Genomic DNA, 20,277 nt, shown 5'->3' with positions numbered 1-20,277 from the left:
TCAGCGTACAGTCTGGGCAAAGGGGCATAAGTGAGAAATTTCATAATCCACTCTTTCCTCAAGCAGGTCTCCCTTCCCATGTGCCTTTCACTGTGTGAGCCTCGTCTTTGTTGAGTAATTCTGTTGTTTAAATGTGTGTGTGTGTGTGTGTGTGTGTGTGTGTGAGAGAGAGAGAGAGAGAGATTTTTGTGTCTGTTCCCTGAATGTAAACCAATTACTTTGCTGACACTCAGCCGAAAAAAAAAAAACTGATCTGTATTGTACTTTGGGGGAAATTTTAGTAATTTTTTTTTCAATATGTAATTTTAGTCTGACACACTGACTTTAGAACTTAAAATCCTCCCCACCCCGATAAGATTCAATTCCATTATCTGTAGAGAGTTCATTTTGATGCCTTTTCATGTTTTATCTAGTGTGTTATACTCAGGCATTCCATTTAGTCTGTATTAAATAAACAGTAAAATTCCTAATAATGTCCTCATGAAACCTATCACTTTAATATAAAGATAACATGTAATTCACTTGGAATTATTAGGCATCTATATGTGCATCTTTGAAGAACTGGTATAGTTAAAAATAAGAGACAGGGCTTCCCTGGTGGCGCAGTGGTTGAGAGTCCGCCTGCTGATGCAGGGGACATGGGTTCGTGCCCCGGTCCGGGAAGATCCCACATGACACGAGTGGCTGGGCCCGTGAGCCATGGCCGCTGAGCCTGCGCGTCCGGAGCCTGTGCTCCGCAGGGAGAGAGGCCACAACAGTGAGAGGCCCGCGTACTGCAAAAATAATAATAATAATAAGAGACAGTAAAGTAGGTGACAGGATTCAGGTTCTCATCCCAGTTTTTTCAGTGTTTAACCATTTTGTGATCTTGCGGGCAAGTCCCTTTTCTCTAGGCCTTGATTTTCTAAACATTTAAAATTTTCAATTCTTAGTATATGACAGGTCCTTGCTCTCAATTTATAATTTAAAAAGTGTTCAAACACAACATTGTAAAACTGTACCCCAATAAAATAATAAAGTGTTCAAAATGATATAATTACATGCTAGAGTAAAAAGTCCCCCAAAAAAGTTCATGTTATAACAAGTGAGGAAGAATTAGGCTGTATAAGAGCCTGATATCCGTTCAACAAGCTCTGTATTTCAGAATATACAATAATATAGATACACTGCCAGTGACAATTTTCAGCGTAGACCCAAACTGCCGACCTTTCTTATTGCTAAGTCTAGTTTTTATGCCTTTTGGGTCCTCTTTTCATGCTGATAGATTGTCACTTCTTGATAAGTGGGCTTGGGAACCAGATAACTGCATTTGTGAAAATTCCATATTAAAAATGAAGATAGAAATGGAAGAACTTCTTGTACACATACCTTGGGTTGATCTCAAGGGAATTGCACTGAGTGAAAAAAAAAAAAGGCAAACTCAAAAGGTTATATTCTAGGGCTTCCTTGGTGGCGCAGTGGTTTAGAGTCCGTCTGCCGATGCAGGGGACACGGGTTCGTGCCCCGGTCCTGGAAGATCCCACATGCCAGGAAGCGGCTGGGCCCGTGAGCCATAGCCGGTGAGCCTGCGCGTCCAAAGCCTGTGCTCCGCAACGGGAGAGGCCACAATGGTGAGAGGCCCGCGTACCGCAAAAACAAAACAAACAAACAAAAAGGTTATATTCTATAATTCATTTATATTACATCCTTGAAGTGACAAAATTATAATGATGGGGAGCAGGGTAGTAGTAGCCAGGGGTTAAAGAGGGAAGTGGCTGTGACTATAAAAGAATAGCAGGGAAGGAAATCTAAAAAAAAGTAGCTATATGTATGACTGATTCACTTTGCTATACAGCAAGAAACTAACACAACATTGTAAAGCAACTATACTCCAATAAAAATTAAAAGGATAGCAGGAGGGAGCTTTGTAATGGAATTATTCTATATCTTGACCAGTGGTGATCATACAAATCTAAACATGGTAAAATTGCATGTGAAACTGGTAAAATCTGAATGAGGAGGAGTGAATTGTATCAATGTCAGTTTCCTGGATTTGATATTGTACTGTAATTATGGAAGATTTTTTTTTACCATTGGAAGAAACTAGGTGAAGATGGAATATCTGTATTAACGTCATTTTTACAATTATCTCACGAAAAATAGTTTTAATAAAATGAATGTACAGGATTTGAGGAGAACATGGCCTTTGCGATATATTTTGCGTTCTCAAAGAATTTATTTTTTGCTTGATGGTTCCAGAAAGAAGAAATCTCAAAATAACTGGATTCTAGATAGATGAAGCACTATTTGTGTTCTATCTCCCTAATTGAGATGAGCCTGTTAATAAGGTCGGGTTCTGTCAGAGCTCTTTGTATTCACAGTATTTTGCTTAAGGTTTCTAAAAAAACTTTGTTACTAATTGGCCAGAAAACCGTCTTTGGGGGAGGGGGGTACGTGGAACCTTAAATGGACAAAACCGCAGGTACTATGACTGATCGTAGCTGTAACAATTAGGTCTTTGGAGACAGGTGAAATCCTTTTAAAACAGTGACTGTTAGTCTCCCTTTAAGGATTAAAAAAATTTAATCTAGGTGCTTGTAAAGGATCCTGAAAGGGACCGATACTAAATAAGGACCAGAAATCATACCAGTGCGACTGTGATGTTCAAGCAACTCCAGCGTAACTGCAGAGGCTGAGATTCAGACTACAGCGTTAAGAACTGAAATGGATCTTCATATAATGCAAGTACTTTCTCAAATTGTATTTAGCTACTTTCCCAGTTTATTAGTGGGTATGCTAGAAAAGGGATTCCAGCTCCCAGTCTAGCGTTCTTTGCCAGTGGGCCACAGAGCCCTGTAAAATGTTTTTACTTTCTGTCCAAACACTTCTTCTCCTTGGTTGTTTCCGTTTCTGGAAGAAAATACAATTTCTAAGTAGCGTTTAAATAACCTCAACTCTTAACCCAAACTTGCAGGGAAAACTTAAGTATGTGTTTCCCAGTTCGCTCTTCGGCCTAAAGCGGCCGAAGGCTTGAGAAGTGGAAGAGACCTGAAGTTCTTTTAGAATTAGAAATGCTTACGACGTACTCGCAGCGCGCAGACGCAGGGCGGAGATGCGTGTCCTCTCTGAGTTGCCGTAGGGGCTAAGGTGGCTGCGGCTTGGGTCGGTTCCCCACCCCCTTCCACGTCAGCCTAGGACTTTGCTGGTCAGCCGCCGCTGCTTCGGGTTGGAGCCGGAGGACACGGTCCCGCGGTTTCCCCAGCCGCTGCGCCTTGGAGTCAGGTAGCGGGCCGCAAGCCCCTAATCTCGGAGAGTCGTCCTGGACTGGGCAGAGGCGGAGGAACGCGCTCTAGCGGGAAGCTTCGGAAGGGGAGCGACTAGGCCGCTAGCGTCCGGGCCTGGCGAAGTGGAACGCGGGACTGGAAGGCTCTGGGCGGGACGCCTCATCTCGGCCTGCGTACTGGCCGGGGGTCTTCTCCGACCCAGGGCCCCGGGGCTCGCCATTTCGGGCCGGGGCTTGCTTTGCAGGAGGGAAGGGACGGGGAAGTGTCCCACGGATGAACGCATTAAAGCTCTTTAAGGTTTCAGCAGAGTATTCGTGCACGGGCTCTTTTAACTTCAGAATTTCAGATTGTGTATTATGTTTAAAAATCACTTTTATATCGCGATGGGCTGGGGGGCTGGGGGACTGTCACTGTATTGTGGGCTTTAGTTCTGCAGTACAGCATTCTGAACCCGGGACGGGATCGTGCGGTGGGAGATAATATACCTTAGGCCAAGGCTGACAAGTGTGTGTTTTTTAATATATCAAGATTTGGTTTTATGAAACATAACGTAGATTGATCCTCCTCTTCTAATACTTTAAAATTCATAAGCCAAACTGAACTAAAGACAAGAAAGATCACGATAGTTACTGGTTCTTTTTTTGCTTTTGTTTTGTCTTTTCGCTTGTGATGATATCCTTGTATTTATTTTTCTAGGTTTTTTTTGGCATCCGTTATCTTTAAATCTTGTATCGAGAGTAGGCTATAACCGGAAACCATGACGGCTGCTGAGAACGTATGCTATACGTTAATTAACGTGCCAATGGATTCAGAACCACCTTCTGAAATTAGCTTAAAAAATGATCTAGGTAAACTTTGATAATACTTTGAAAATGAAATGAAAATAAAAAGCTCATTTGCTTTGCAAGTTCCTTTATAATTAGAAATGCTTAATTTTTGTCTTAATTTTTTCTTAGGATCTCTTCAATAGAACTTTGTCTTATTAAAAATGAAAATGTGTTACCTTTAGTCCTGCAATATTGGTTTTTACAAATAAAACATCTCAGTTTAGCTTATAACATGGTGGGGTGGGGCTAAAGAAATGTAATGGTTTAGTTTTTAACTATTCTTCAAAATAATGTAATGTCGTGTTCAAATGTAGCTGACAGTTCTCTGTAGATAACAGGTTGAGAATGTGTATTTGAATGTTTTAATTCCTTTGTGCACTTAACTTCATATTACTTAGCTTGTAAAACCAAAAGAACTTTGTTCTTTGGGTTCACTCCCTGTTGAACAAGTAAGTCAACACTGGGATATATGTATATTTTTCAGAAAGATTTAAGCTTTTCATTTTTAAAGCATTTATACAAAGAAGAAAACAAAAACTATATTTCTGAATTTTAGAAGTGTATACTGTATCTCCTTTTTGTGAATGATTCTGTCAAAATTTTTTTTTAGGTAATGCATATTCCAAGATAATGATTCTTGTTTGACTGAACTGCTAAAAATAAGTTTAACTTAAACTGATAACTACTGTTTAAAACAGATTAGAGAGAAAATAATGCTTCAAACCTTGAGAGTATCTTTTAAAAGATAGTTTGCAGTTTGAAAGGAGATGATGTTTTACTTGCATATTCCCACCTCTTAATCAGCAGTAATGGAATACCTCCTGATTTAGGTTACTCAGTACTATGTTTCTATTGAGGTCTGTTTTTAGAGAAGGAAAAAGAAATGTTTTTTTATGGCATTTAAACTGATATCCTTAGTTTACAAAAGCCACCTGTACTGTATTTTCTTTTTTTTTTTCATGTTCATGTTAGATAGTAGAATGGAATGCAAATTAATGAATAAACTTTCAGTACTATTTTTTTCTCATAATTTAAAAGTTAATTTTTAAACCCCCAGAATACTTAAGTTTACTGCTGGTAAACTTTATTGCTGTTTATTGCTGGAACAAAACTTGTCCTTAACTGTAAAAGTACTCTTAACTACCTGCCACCTACCAAATAAATAAATAAGTAGTCTTGAATTTTTTGTATATTTTTTACTTTATCGCAAAAAAGTTGAGATGAGAAAAAGTTTAGGAGTAGTTTCCAACTTGAGTAACAAATACTTTTGTTTGGTGAAATAGTGAGTTGCTTTAACTACCCTTTACCTTTAATCACTGGATGTGAGCCCTGATGACTATACATTCCTTGGAGTATATTTTGGTGAATTGAATTGATATTTGAAAATTTCTATGTTTTTGATAGTGTTCACACAGGAAAAGAAGTTCTGAAAATTTTGAGTACGTGGAAAGAAGCATTCTTCACCTCAGTTTGAATTGTTAGAATAAATGGAAATTGGGGTTAGGGGAACTTGAAATAAATGGTGTTGATTTTTTACAAAATAAAAGCTTAATAAACTTTTAAAACTTTTTAACCTTTAGTTACAAGTGGATTTTTATCCTGCTAAACTTTTTAGATTTGCTAATTCATGAAAAGTAGCCCAAAACTGGAACAAAAGAAGCCATCAGCATTATAGTGATAGGGTATTGTCTTGTGGACTTTGTGTCCTTTACACGATCAAACAGATTAGGTAAAAAAAAAAATTTTTTTTATATTCACAAAGGAAGCTTTGGGACAAAGAGAGGAAAACCTGTTTAGACTCAGTGAATACAACTTTAGCCACTTAGAACTTTGCCTAATCTGTCTTATTTTGTAGTTTTGTAGTACTGTCCTCTCCTGATGCTTTGTTTTTGTCATCCTCATGACTTAAAAACTGAAGGTTTGCCCAGATTGGTACTTATTCATCCTTTTACATTAGTTCATTTCTTGATTTGATATGGCACACAATTTTTTCATGTGTGGCAGGAGTTGTAATACTCTGAAGCATGGAAAGATGCTTGAGAAGTTAGTCTGTTTTAAACAAAAATACTGACCCTTACGGGATAAATTTGGCAATAACCCTCACTGTGTTCTCAGTCCAAATACCTGACGATATTCTCTATTTAACATGTTAAGATATCATACCAAGTTGGTAATAGATATATAGCTTTTGGGGGCTAGAAAGAGCTTTTGATTTACCTAGTACGATTCTTCTGAGCCTTAAATCCTTCCTATAACTCTACCAGTTAGTCATTCACAGTCTCTTTTCTCTTTGGCGACAACAGGAACTATTCTTATAGCCACGTATGTTCTAACTGTTGAAAATTTACTTCTAGTTCTCTTCTTTTCCTCTTGATTATTAAAGACTTTTATCACCCCTCTTCATCCTTCCCTCTCCCAGATTTTGTTTATTTTTATGATCTAAACAATTGTAGTAGAGTGTGCTTGTCTCATATTTCTGTCTTCGAATTTTGGATCCAAAAGATTTTTACCATAAATTCTTTAGTATGCAGTAATAACGATGTGAAATTATAGATTGTTTTGCATAACATATAGCAAATATTTTTAGGTTAAGTAACAGTAAACTAGCATTTTATCTTAAATGCATCATCCTTTATTGTAAATAATGGTTACTAATCCAGTACATTATTTGGTGCACCTGTAGATTCACGGCTTCTGCATTAACTCCATTGGTTTGGGACCAAAGATCTAATCCAGTGCCTTTATATTATGTGTAAAGAATCATGAGGTTCAGAGATGAATGACTTGTATAAAGTGGTACAGCTTGTTTTTGTCAAAGCCAGGTGGAAAACCCTTGTCACTTGGGTTAGTACCTTTGTTACCATTGCCACTGATAATGTGAGAAAATGTTTTATTTTGTAATTGCTTTTAAAATTATCTGAGAAATTTTCTTTTGAAATAATTGTGCTTTTATTTTTGGAATTTTTGAATCAGAAAAAGGAGATGTGAAGTCAAAGACTGAAGCTTTGAAGAAAGTAATCATTATGATTCTAAATGGTGAAAAGCTTCCTGGACTTCTGATGACTATCATTCGCTTTGTGCTGCCTCTTCAGGATCACACCATCAAAAAATTACTTCTGGTATTTTGGGAAATTGTTCCTAAAACAACTCCAGATGGGAGACTTTTACACGAAATGATCCTTGTATGTGATGCATATAGAAAGGTAAACCAAACCATGATTATTTCCAAATACTGCTTTGATTTTTAAATAATTGTAAAATTGGTGGAATGGGCTTTGTTTTAATTTTTAAAATTAAATCTTGGGTAAGATGTAGGTTGTAGATATTTGGAACTGAAGTTGTAAAAAGTTACTGTGAAAAGTTTTATTGTTACTTTTTTCAGACACTTACCATGCATTTTATATGTTATTAATAAAAAACAATGACACATAGAATATAAAACATTGATGTGATAAGTAAAACTTGCTTTAATCAACAGGAATGTGATAGAAATTGTGTAATAATCTAGGTCTTTTTCCTCAAACCTACTTTCTGACTTTTTTATTGGAAAATTTTGTATTTAAAAATTGTGGGTTTTTTGTAAAATGTTGGGACTTAACATTCCATATTTAAAATTTTATATCAGGACCTTCAACATCCTAATGAATTTATTCGAGGATCTACTCTTCGTTTTCTTTGCAAATTGAAAGAGGCAGAATTGCTGGAACCTTTAATGCCAGCTATCCGTGCTTGTTTGGAGCATCGACACAGCTATGTTAGAAGAAATGCTGTTTTGGCCATCTATACTATCTATAGGTAAATAAAGGTCTTCCTTTGGCTTAGTTCTGTGAGGACTGTTCAGACTGGAAGTTCCAAAGTGGTTCCTTGCAGATTGTATGTAGCTTGCAGATATGTTTTGATTAGGCTGAACATTTTTTCTTTATTATCATTAAGTTGTTAACGTTGAAAAGTTGAAAGAGCTGGCAACACTGGGTCCTGGTTTCTGCATAATGACAATCTGCTGGAAGTGAATATGGCCCCCTTTAAACAGGTTGTACACTTTCCAGTTTATGACACTACCTGTCATTCTCAATTTTAGTACTCCAGCCCAATTAATTAATTTATTAACTTGCTTAGCCCATAGCTTTGAGATTTTGACCTTATTTTAGAATTCTCTTTTTGTGGAATGTGGGTCTTTTTACACCTAGAAGCCTTAAGGAGGGAACTTTTTTTAATAGGAAGGGTTGCAATTCTCAGCTGATTCCTGTCCTTAGAAAGCTGAAGATTTTGGACTTTAAAAGCCATTCTAAAAAGGCAGTTTTAAAGTTTGGACTTTAAAAGAATGAGTTAGATGAGGCTGGAATGCTTGGTTTTTACAGTCACTGGTGTCAATTTATTTAGAATTAGAATGTAATTTATATAAATATCTTTTGTGCTTTAATAGTTGATTGTTAAGTAATTTCACAGTTCTTTTACTGTTACATTAGATTTTGTTGTCTGTTAGGAAAAGTGGTATTCTGGTTAATAATGTAGAGTTCTTTGAAAGTTACCATACAGACTGCACAAATTTCAGAATTTAAACTACAGTATACACACAAAAATTAGGACATAAGACAGTTAGAAATTTGAACACTTTCTATATGATGATAGTAAGGAATTGTTACAGTTTTTAAGATATGATAATGATATTAATATTAGTTTAAAAAAGAAAGAGTCCTTAATTTTAGAGAAGCATACTGATATATTTACAGAAGAAGTGTTAACGAGGTGTGGGATTTGCTTAAGAATAATATGGGAGGAGAGGAAGCAAGTAGAGATGTAGGTGAAACAAAAATGACTATGGGGCTTCCCTGGTGGTGCAGTGGTTGAGAGTCCGCCTGCCGATGCTGATGAGCATCAGCATTATATCCCTAAAGTATATGAAAGAGAATTGTTAGAGCTATTCAGTTGATAGGTAGCATGTTGGATAAATCAGCTTTTTCTGTATTAACTTAGAAAACATATAATTTGATAACTTAATAGATGAAGATGTAAGCTTCTGATTCATACCCAAAATTTTCTAATTGATTTAAAGTTTTGAAAAGCAAAAAAATGGATAGTGTTATAAGGTTTGATAAAGGTTAATTTTGGTAGTGTCCAGAGAGTTACTAAAATAACAAAGTAGCTTTTATTAAATATGGATATTACCTGTTTTATTTCAAGAAATTTTGAACATCTTATACCTGATGCTCCTGAACTGATACATGATTTTCTGGTGAATGAGAAGGATGCAAGTTGCAAAAGAAATGCATTTATGATGCTTATTCATGCCGATCAGGTGAAGTACTTTTTAAAAAATACTTTTATCACTGTATTTAAATGAGAATTAAAGATATTTCAGAGACCTAATCAAGTTTTTAGTCAATAATTTTGTTTATAGTACATGTGATTTGTATATTTTGACTTTTTTAGATTTTTTAACTTAATTTATATAAAAATAGAATTTAAAAAAATTCCTTCTGTGGAATATTGCTTAAGTATATACTCTTTAAACATCAGAGAAGCATTTAATAGCAGCCACTTTACAGTTCTTCCAGACTGAAATTATTATGGCCATGTGCTGTGGCACTCTGCTTTGGGGCTTTATTTTTCCTTCTTTCAGTATAGATCTAAAATTGTTTAATGGAGAAAAATAGTATGGGGTCTATCCTGAGCCATAGCTTCAAAAGAGGGTGGACTTCAATGTAGATATGTCTTTGTTAGGCTTTTCAAACTTCATAAGTAAATGTCAGCTGTACATCCAGATCCGCTGGTAATTAAAGTTTATTCTTCTGCTGGTTAGCAGTGACTCTGCATACCTTGGTGGGATCTAATCTCGGAATTTTTACCATCCAGTATTTATTATCAAAATATGCATGAAGACTGGAAAGCATGGAATCTATCCATTCCTCTGAAATCTAGATGCTATCATTTTATCTTTGTAAACAAGATTATAAGAAAGCTGCTTATTTGGGCCACAGTGTTTGTCGTTCTCTAGAGTTGGTTTTATTGACCTATGTTATTGCTGTTTACCTGCATGAAGGGACATAATCAGAAATAGTTCAATAAAATTTGTCGATACTTTTACTGTAGAGCTGTTGTTGAGGCCATAGTTCTCTCTATCACAGTGTTCAGTGTGTGAGAATCAATGAGATTTTTCTTTTGGGTCTCAGAAATAGGAGTAACTGTGCTCATAAGCAGTTGGTTTGTTTTGATTGTGTGGATACCCAGAATCATGTAATACATAATGTCTTTCTACTTGGTTTAGCTGCTAGAAAATTCAGACCCTAGATTTGTGGCCCATTTCTAGAAAATATATTTGACTTTTACATTATGTGTTAACCTTCATTTTTGTCCTTCAATTAATTTTCCTTTGCCCTCATTTCCTCATTTGTTTTAGATTTATTTGTATATATTTTTTAAAGTTCATTAAGTCCTTTTATTGAATGAGGTTGAGTTTGATAAATATATTGTTATTTTTTCAGGATCGAGCTTTGGATTACCTAAGTACTTGTATTGATCAAGTTCAGACATTTGGAGACATTCTTCAGTTGGTTATTGTTGAACTAATTTATAAGGTAAGACTAATCTATAATGGGCAAAATTAAGAGTTTGAGATAAGGTTAAGTAGTCTCTGGGATGCTGCTTAATTGCTAGGATAATATGTTTTAACAGTAGAAATATTTCATATCATGGCCTATTAAAGTCTTCCCCACCCCCTTTGTTTTATCATATTTTCCAAATATTTCCGTTCTTTCTAAACCTCCATAAAGAATTCTATGAAAACTCGTGGTTTGACCCAATACAGCTGCAAAGAAATTGTTGTGTACTGCTAAGTCACTGAATAGATTATGAATTAGGCTTTGAAATAAAAGTCAAGATCTTTTCTTGAATACACACCAGACTACTTTTTTTTTTTGGCTGCACCAGGTCTTAGTTGCAGCATGTGGGATCTTTAGTTGCGGCACACGGACTTCTTAGTTGCGGCACACGGACTTCTTAGTTGCGGCACACGGACTTCTTAGTTGTGACATGGACTTCTTAGTTGCAGCATGTGGACTCTCTTAGTTGTGACATGTGGACTCTTAGCTGTGACATGGGGACTTCTTAGTTGCTGCATGCAGACTCTTAGTTGCGGCATGTGAACTCTTAGTTGCGGCATGCATGTGGAATCTAGTTCCCCGACCAGGGATCGAACCCTGGCCCCCTGAACTGAGAACATGGAGTCTTACCCACTGGACCACCAGGGCAGTCCCCACACAAGACTACTTTGGAAATCTAAAAACAAACCAAAAAAAAGTCTTAAGTATTTTTTTGTTCCTGTTTGTAAAAGAGAATAGAAAGACTTTAAATATGTTAATATGACATTGTAAGCCATTGACTCACAGAAAGTTTAAAACTAGATTAGAGATTTGGATTTTAAAATGAAGTACTCTATTGGCAACATTTTAATTTGATACATCCTTTGAAAGAATTGATTGCATCTTAAACGATCTGAGAAAATAAAAGATGCAATAACATCCAGTTTTGCTATTGATACCATTGGAGGCCAACAAAAATATTTGTTAGGAATGACTTTTATTGAATAGGGTGGCATGGACAGAATACCCCTAGCATACACTCTCACTCATTACAGCCTCTTTGCTTCTGCAGGAAAGAGGCCCCTTTCAACACAGGGTACGCAGTCATTTGGAACTGGCATTTAAGATGAAACCAGAACTATAAATATATAAATATAATATGTGTAATATATATAAATATAATTCATGTGTATGGTTTAGGGATACCACTGAGAGTCTCAAAAATAGGGATTCTCTGCTATCCAGTGACTTCTTTGTCTGGTAGGATCCAGGTTATAAGAGGGAAGAAGTTTTGAGTCATGTTGGAGTAATGGAGATTTGACTATATATTTTAGGAAAATCTAACATAAATACTGACTTCAAAAGAGAAAAAGTAAGGAATATTTGCTTCACAGGTAAAGGTATTGAGATGCATTTAGAACGGGATAGAAAATTATAGTTGTCTTCCCAACATTGAATATGGCCCCAAATAATAAGTAGCAGTACTTGAAAAAGAGGTTATCTTTCTTGCTTTATTTAAGAATTGGTATTTTTCTTTTATCAGCTGTTGAGATTTATATAATCCATCATGTTTCCCTTTTTGACGTGACATCCAGAATAAAAATGTAGTACCAAATTTAATACCTATTACAGTACCCATATTAGTGTACTTAGTTAATGTGTTGTCCTTTCTTTGTTACTTTACATTTTCTCTTTCTATTTCACTTGTGTATAGTACGCATATCTTTAATTATGAGCCATCTAAAAATCTTTATAGAAAGAGTGGAAACATAAAGTATTATTGAATGAATAAATGGATTGAGTAGCTATAACAATTATTTGAAGTAAAACCTATTACTTTCTGAAATTACCAGTGTTGTGTCACAGCGTCTCATCTGACATTGGCCGACATCTTCAGGTGTCCTTATAAGACTATTCTTAGCTTTCAGATTAAGAAAACTAGCATCCCATAAGCTGATATATATTTTAAAAATCTGTTTGAAAGCAAGTGTTCCTGCAGTCAACTGAAACCTAAATGTTTTCTTCTCCAGGTCTGTCATGCTAATCCATCAGAAAGGGCTCGTTTCATTCGCTGCATCTATAACTTACTACAGTCATCTAGCCCTGCTGTAAAATATGAAGCCGCTGGAACATTAGTGACACTCTCTAGTGCACCTACTGCAATCAAGGTACTACTTTTTTTTGGGGGGGGGGGTGCCAATTAGATGATAGATATGCTATCTTATCACTTATGATTTAGTGACATTGCAGTTTACTGTGTGGTTACACAGCATTACATGGCATAGAAATAACTACAAATATTAGAAAATTATTTGATTTCCTATGTAGTCTGACCTTCCTTCTTTTCTTTCTTTCTGCTTTCATATGTATATAGGGAGAGAGCAAGAGAGACAGAGAGAGAATAGCAGTATTTCTGGTTTCTGGAGAATGACACTCGTATTTTAAGATCTCCACCCATACTTTAGTTACATTAAAAACTAGATCTAGGGCTTCGCTGGTGGCGCAGTGTTTGAGAGTCCGCCTGCCGATGCAGGGGACACGGGTTCGTGCCCCGGTCCGGGAAGATACCACATGCCGCGGAGCAGCTGGGCCCGTGAGCCATGGCTGCTGAGCCTGCGCGTCCAGAGCCTGTGCTCCGCAACGGGAGAGGCCACCACAGTGAGAGGCCCACATACCCGCTAAAAAAAAACCGAATCTAGGAAAATGGATACTGGATCCTAAAGGATGGACCCTAAAAATGTTCCAGTGAATATTTTCAATAATGAAATATTTCTCTTTTTTAGTTTACTCTATCAAGACTATGTGAAAAACCCCTACTATATTCATAGAATGAACTGTTCTAGAAAGCCAGATTGTATAAATAGGAGAATTTACTGCTTTCGCCACCAATACTTAAAAAATTCTTTTCACTTTTTATTTTGAAATAATTTTAGACGTAGAGAAAAGTTGCAAAACTAGGACGAAGTTCCCATTACCCTTCACCCAGCTTCCCATAATATTCATGTCTTGTATAACAATTGTATAGTTGTCAAAACTAAGAAATTACCATTGGAACAATATTGTTAGCTAAACTATAGACTTTATTCAGATTTCACCAGTTTCTCCACTAAAGATCATTTTCTGTCCCAGGATCCAGTTTAGGATCCCATGTAGCATCTAGTTATCATGTGTTAGCGTCCTCCAGTCTGTGACAGTTCCTCAGCCCTTTCCCTGTTTTTCATGACATTGACACTTTTGAAGAGTACTGGGTCAGTTTGTTTGTAAAATATCCCTTAATTTTGGTTTGTCTGGTGTTTTTTCCTAATCAGATTAAGGTTATGCCTTTGGGCGAGGGGGAAATACCACAGAAGTGATGCACCATTCTCAGTGTATCATATCTAGGAGTATATGATGCTGATACATCATCTTACTGGTGATGTTAACCTTGATCGTTTGGTTAGGGTGGTGTCTGCCAGATTTCTCCACTGTTGAGTTGTGATTTTTCCTTTTGTAATCAATCAATATCTTGAGAAGATACTTTTAAACTGTACAAATATCCTATTTCTCCTCTGACTTACACCAACTAGTTTTAGCACCTATCAGTGAATCTTTTCTACAACAGTTACTACTATGATATTCTAATGGTGATTTTCTGTTACCCTTATTCTACATGTATTATTTGGAGTTCTTCCGCAAGGAGGAGCTGTCCCTTCTCCTTCATCCTTTCTTCCCTCCCTCCCTCTCTCCTTTCCTTCTTTCTTGCTTTATATCAATATGGATATTTTATTCTGTGGATTATAATCCAATATTATTTATTTTGTTGATCAAATTGTTCTAGCTTTGGTCATTGGGAGCTCTTTCAGGTTTGCTCCTTTGTCCTTTGCTTTTAATGAGTCAGGGCCATCGTTATATACTTGAGTTTTCGGTACCGTAATGCAGGTGTGTTAGAGTTTGCACCTAAACTAAAAGATGCTCAATAGCTAAACTATTTGGGACTCTCTGTCAGCTTTTTTCTCCCTTGTTCCTTAGGTTCAGCCCTTAATTTTTGGGGGGCCTCTTACTGCTGTGGCCTCTCCCGTTGCGGAGCACAGGCTCCGGACGTGCAGGCTCAGTGGCCATGGCTCATGGGCCCAGCCGCTCCACGGCATGTGGGATCTTCCCGGACCGAGGCACGAACCCGTGTCCCCTGCATCGGCAGGCGGACTCCCAACCACTGCGCCACCAGGGAGGCCCAGCCCTTAATTTTTGCCTGTTAACAAGTGTTTCTGCCTGTAACAGCCCCTTTTCATCCTTTTAATTTGTGATGCTTCTGATTTTTTGTAACCTTGAAAAAAATAATGAAATTTGTTAAAACTTAGGAAATAGAGGGACACATTCCTCTGGGAAAAATGCATAAACTTTTAGTGCAGTAGTGGTAAATGTATCTTGGTTTCTTGGAGGCTTTATTTGTTTCTTATTTTCAGATTCTGTGTTTAAGGTAGGTGAATGTGTTCTTAAAATATATTTCTCTTTTCATATAGGCTGCTGCTCAGTGTTACATTGATTTAATTATTAAGGAGAGTGACAACAATGTAAAGCTCATAGTTCTGGATCGATTGATAGAATTGAAAGAACATCCTGCTCATGAACGAGTACTACAGGTAGGTGTTTTCTAAAAGAGAGAAATCCTCAATAAAATCTTTTTTCAAATTGAGATAATTCCTAAGACTTACTGTCTTGGTTAGCTTACATGCTTGGAGACTGGGCAGTTTAAATTTTGGTCAACTAAGGTGTAACTCTTGAAGCACCATAGCCTTTTGGGATATTGTCTTTGTTATAAAAAATCATTTCTAACATGAATTAATATGTTACCTTTTATCTTTTCTATTTGTACTACACTTGGTGTTCTTAGCAGTAGAGATATATTTGTTTTAATTTTAATATAATTTACATTTCTTGGAAAATAATTATACCAACTAAGAATAAAGATGATTAGATTCTAGAAAATTATCAGCATACCTATTTAATCTGTGAGAATGATTGTTATAAAAATAAAGCCCCATGGTACAAATAGAGCTAAATTCAATGATGATCCTGGATCAGAATAACAACAAAAAATTTGCTATAAAGGACATTATTGGGACAGTTGGAGAAATGTGAATATAGACTCTATTATTTAATAGTATTGTGATCAATGTTAAGTTCTCTGAATTTGAGAATTTTACGGTGGTTATATAAGAAATTTTTCTTGAGTATACACTAAAACATTTAGGAATAGAGAGAGTATGACAAAGCAAATGTAATAAGATATTAACAACTGGCAGATGTAAGTGAAGATTATACAGTTAATTCATTCTTAAAATTTATAGAACATTTTTATCAGAGAAATTTTTAAAAATAGTTTTAAAGAAGTAAAATATTTTGTTTTGCTATATTTAAAAATACTTACTTGCTATAGATTTTTAAGTATGCTTCTTTAAAATATTACAGTTTCCTGCAGAGCCAAAATAACATTATCACACTTAACAAAATTGTTAATAATTTCTTAATATTATCCAGTTTTCCCAGATGTCCCTAAAACGCCCTTTAGTTTTGTTTTTCCAGTTCATGACCAAACATCACATCTGGTTGTGATGTATGTGGTTGTGATGTATGGTTCCTTAAGTCTCTTAATTTGAGCAGTATCGTTTTTTCATGACACTGACTTGTTCAAGAGACCAGACCAAACGTCTGGTCTCCTTCAGGATGTGTCTGGTTACTTTCTTTGTGTCATTTAGCTTGTTCCTCTTGACTTTTGTATTTCCTATAAACTGTAAGTTTGAGCTAAAGCTTGATAGGGCTTCCCTGGTGGCACAGTGGTTGAGAGTCCGCCTGCCGATGCAGGGGACACAGGTTCATGCCCCGGTCCAGGAAGATCCCACATGCTGCGGAGCGGCTAGGCCCGTGAGCCATGGCCGCTGAGTCTGCGCGTCCGGAGCCTGTGCTCCGCAACGGGAGAGGCCACAACAGTGAGAGGCCCGCGTACCGCAAAAAAAAAAAAAAAAAAAGCTTGATAGAGTCATGAGTAAACATTTTCAATGTGAATGCATCATATGTGATATTATATACTTCATATTGCCTTATATCAGGTGACTCAAATTATCTGGTTTTTCCACCAGTAGTGATTTTATTATAGATCAAAGAATTAAGGTCATGAGGGACAGAATCCTTTATTCTACAGTTAGGATTTTCTTCTTGTGACTAGAAATACTGGTGTTAATTCTGGATATTTTTGTTCTTTTTCAGGATCTGGTTATGGACATCCTAAGAGTACTGAGCACACCAGACTTAGAAGTACGCAAGAAAACTCTGCAGTTAGCACTGGATCTTGTCTCCTCTAGGAATGTCGAAGAGGTAAAACAAAACTTTGACAGCACTTTGTAAGCTGTCAAGCCAAACATGATGTCATTCTCACTTATTTTTACTTTGTTCTGTAGCTGGTTATTGTCCTTAAGAAGGAAGTGATTAAAACAAATAATGTGTCAGAGCATGAAGATACTGACAAATACAGACAACTCCTTGTGCGAACATTGCATTCCTGTTCTGTCCGATTTCCAGATATGGCTGCAAATGTTATTCCTGTGGTATGTAATTCCAATGATCTTAACTTTGAAATTCTCTAAAAATAAAAGTTAAATTCTAGTTATTTAACAGTTAAACTCTGGAAATCTCAACTGTCTGTACTCACTAAATCTCATGGTCAGAAGGGATCTTTATGTTTACTATTAAGCTCAAAAGGATAAGGACTCTGACTTCTTTCTCTTACATCTTCACCAAAAAAATAAACAAACAAAAAAAAAATAGTGACAAAAATACTTCCACATATTATTGCAATTAATGTTTGTTACAGTTCCCTAAAGTAAAATTATTCTTTGTGTATAGATTATTCAGTGGGATTTTACCTCTTAAAGTTGAAGGATTTAATTAGAGGAAAAATTAACATACCCAGAATATTTTGTTTTCTGTCATTGTCAGATAAATTAGGTATGTTATTGGAATTTGGAATTTTGACTTTGAGCTCTGAATTTTCTCTAAAATGATTTTACTTTTAGTTACAACTTAGATGTGTCCAGTTCTTTTGACTTGTGGATTTCCAGCTTCTGTTTTATCATGTGTTTTGTAATAAACTGAAAAGCCATCATGACTTTGTTTACATAATGGTGCTTGTCTCTCAACTTACGTTTTGTTGTGTATTTGAAAAGTATTATTTATATTCTTTGTAAACTTGTTTAATTTACTTATTAAACCTTAGATAATTTTCTTTCTGAAAACATGTAATCGTTATCCATTTTTTTCTTTTAGTTAATGGAATTTCTCAGTGACAGTAATGAAGCAGCAGCTGCTGATGTCTTGGAGTTTGTTCGTGAAGCCATTCAGCGCTTTGATAACCTGAGAATGCTTATTGTTGAGAAGATGCTTGAAGTCTTTCATGCTATCAAATCTGTCAAGTAGGTTTAAAATCTGTTTAAATGTAAAGTCAAATAAGCATTTTACCAATTTCTGTTTTTTGGGGTTTTTTTGCGGTACGCGGGTCTCTCACTGTTGTGGCCTCTCCCGTTGCGGAGCACAGGCTCCAGACGCGCAGGCCCAGCGGCCATGGCTCACGGGCCCAGCCGCTCCGCGGCATGTGGGATCTTCCCGGACCGGGGCATGAACCCGCGTCCCCTGCATCAGCAGGTGGACTCTCAACCACTGCGCCACCAGGGAAGCCCCCAATTTCTGTTTTTAAGGGTCAGTTGATAGACAATATAGGGGAAGAGAGGTGTCTCAACACAGTCAAGACAAAATAAATGTCAGAAACATGTCACCCCTACTCTCACCCTTAGTTAACCCAAAATCTATGTACAAAATAAAATTTTTGGTCCATGTGATGTAGGTAGGTTTCTCTAGTCTCATTTCCTCTAAAACATTGTAAATCCTGAAGTGACTAAGGGACATATTCTTAAAAGGTATTTTGGGGATACCATTATTTATATTTCCCCTTTAGCATTTACTGAAGTGAAGGATTGAAAATACAACCTAAGTCTGAATTGTTTCCTTTCAGATAGCATTTGCTAATGAGAAAGGACATTGCATCCAAGTTTTGCTTCATGTAAATCATCTCATAGACTGTAGTAGACTTGCATTATATCTGCCTGTATAGAAAAGAAGGGACTACAAAATTGGTTTTATGATATGAAGATGTATTGATATTTATGGAAGTGAGAAAGATTTGCTTCCTTTCTGGGGGAAAAAAAAACATATCAAAGTTTAGCTTTTGGCAGCCATAATCTCTTACAGCTTCAGTTTCTAGAATTTTTTTGAACAAATTTAATGAAAATCTTAGGGAAAAGATGACTGAAGACTTTATTCAGTTTAACATTTTTTAATTAGAAAATTGTTGCTTTCTTTATGTTTTTGGTCTTCTTGTTATGATCCTCTGCATTCCTTCCTTTTTCATTGTTCTTTTCAGCCTCCTGCCTCTTCAGTGAATTACTTTTTATATTAAAATAATACATTTTTTGTAGTGATAAGTTATAAAATCAAATTTACCTTAAATTTGGTCCTAAATGGAAGATAACACCTTTCTGGGAAACATTTTGGTATTTTATTTTTACTACTAGGTTTACCAGTTGTAGAATGTTCCTAAAAATGATGGATAAGATGCTTACTTTCCTTTTAATCCTTGTGATTTCAAGAGAGAATCAAAGAAACGTAGTGTCTTTGTTATATTCTTCCTTAATATTTCATCCATAGTCCCTCACAACTGCAGAATATTGTTTTCTTGCTTAAGCTTAAATTCACAAAGAAAGATCACTGCTTCAAGATTTGTTGGCAGAATCAGTGTTTCAGAACTTGTATTCTTGCTATAGGATTTACCGAGGAGCATTATGGATCCTGGGAGAATACTGTAGTACCAAGGAAGACATTCAGAGTGTGATGACTGAGGTCCGCAGGTCCCTTGGGGAGGTATGTTTTACTTTTAGTAAATTCTACTTTATATGGTGATTTTTTACTTTAGTAAACTGACTTTTATGTGGTGATTTGCTTTTGTGTTTTTATTTGGTAGTGCTTGGGCTAAAGAACACTGAAAAAATTTTAATTACACAGATAATTAAGCCTTTGGGCAATGGGAAATTAGGAGAGTTGCCCTCCCCTACATTGAACCATAACACCTGTTCTTTTATCTGTATTATTTACCCTTCTGGGTAAGATTTTATTTGAACAAAAGGTTCTGTGTTTTAAAAAAAGAAAAAGACCTGTAAAACTCTGCTTAATCCTCTGTGTTATGGAAAAAGAATGCATATATTATAAGAATGGGGCTGACTTGAGAATATGTATTTATGTACTAAAACTGGCAGTATTTCCTCATCCAAACAACCATATGGTAGAATAGAAAGAACAGTGCTTTTTAGGAGCCTGGATTCCAGTCTTTCTTCTGCCAGTAATTAGCTCTGGGTCTTTGGATATAAGTTCCTAAACCTGACTGGACATCAGGTTTTTCATCTATATAATAAAGGAGTCGATAGATAATGATTGAAGACTCTTAGAGCTCTTAAGTTAGATGATAGACTGGTGTTGAGAAATAAATACAAAGTATCCATTTGGTTTAAAGAGGAAGTTGATGAAGTT

At 36.1% G+C, this 20,277-nt stretch overlaps 1 protein-coding gene across 3 annotated transcripts in view; it reads left to right on the top strand.

The window, feature by feature from the left end:
• The first annotated feature begins 3,109 nt into the window (after nucleotides 1–3,109).
• Nucleotides 3,110–20,277, top strand: part of COPB1 (COPI coat complex subunit beta 1) — a 32,209-nt gene continuing 15,041 nt past the window's right edge. The window contains exons 1-12 of one of the 3 annotated variants that reach the window (XM_073808642.1): nucleotides 3,110–3,261; nucleotides 3,960–4,111; nucleotides 7,064–7,293; nucleotides 7,716–7,885; nucleotides 9,272–9,386; nucleotides 10,573–10,665; nucleotides 12,699–12,836; nucleotides 15,168–15,287; nucleotides 16,912–17,019; nucleotides 17,103–17,249; nucleotides 17,968–18,113; nucleotides 19,518–19,614. In XM_073808642.1, coding sequence (XP_073664743.1) covers nucleotides 4,021–4,111; nucleotides 7,064–7,293; nucleotides 7,716–7,885; nucleotides 9,272–9,386; nucleotides 10,573–10,665; nucleotides 12,699–12,836; nucleotides 15,168–15,287; nucleotides 16,912–17,019; nucleotides 17,103–17,249; nucleotides 17,968–18,113; nucleotides 19,518–19,614 — 1,455 coding nt within the window. In that variant the 5' untranslated portion in view covers nucleotides 3,110–3,261; nucleotides 3,960–4,020. Of the gene's footprint in view, nucleotides 3,262–3,307; nucleotides 3,561–3,959; nucleotides 4,112–6,773; nucleotides 6,935–7,063; nucleotides 7,294–7,715; nucleotides 7,886–9,271; nucleotides 9,387–10,572; nucleotides 10,666–12,698; nucleotides 12,837–15,167; nucleotides 15,288–16,911; nucleotides 17,020–17,102; nucleotides 17,250–17,967; nucleotides 18,114–19,517; nucleotides 19,615–20,277 lie in introns of those variants that run through there. The other 2 variants (XM_033862580.2, XM_019948351.3) reach the window with 2 other exon arrangements.

This window comes from Tursiops truncatus, chromosome 8 (genome assembly GCF_011762595.2).
Source record: "Tursiops truncatus isolate mTurTru1 chromosome 8, mTurTru1.mat.Y, whole genome shotgun sequence".
NCBI lineage: Eukaryota > Metazoa > Chordata > Mammalia > Artiodactyla > Delphinidae > Tursiops > Tursiops truncatus.
The sequence above is the reverse complement of the archived record's forward strand: the minus strand, read 5'-3'. Positions and strand labels throughout refer to the sequence as shown.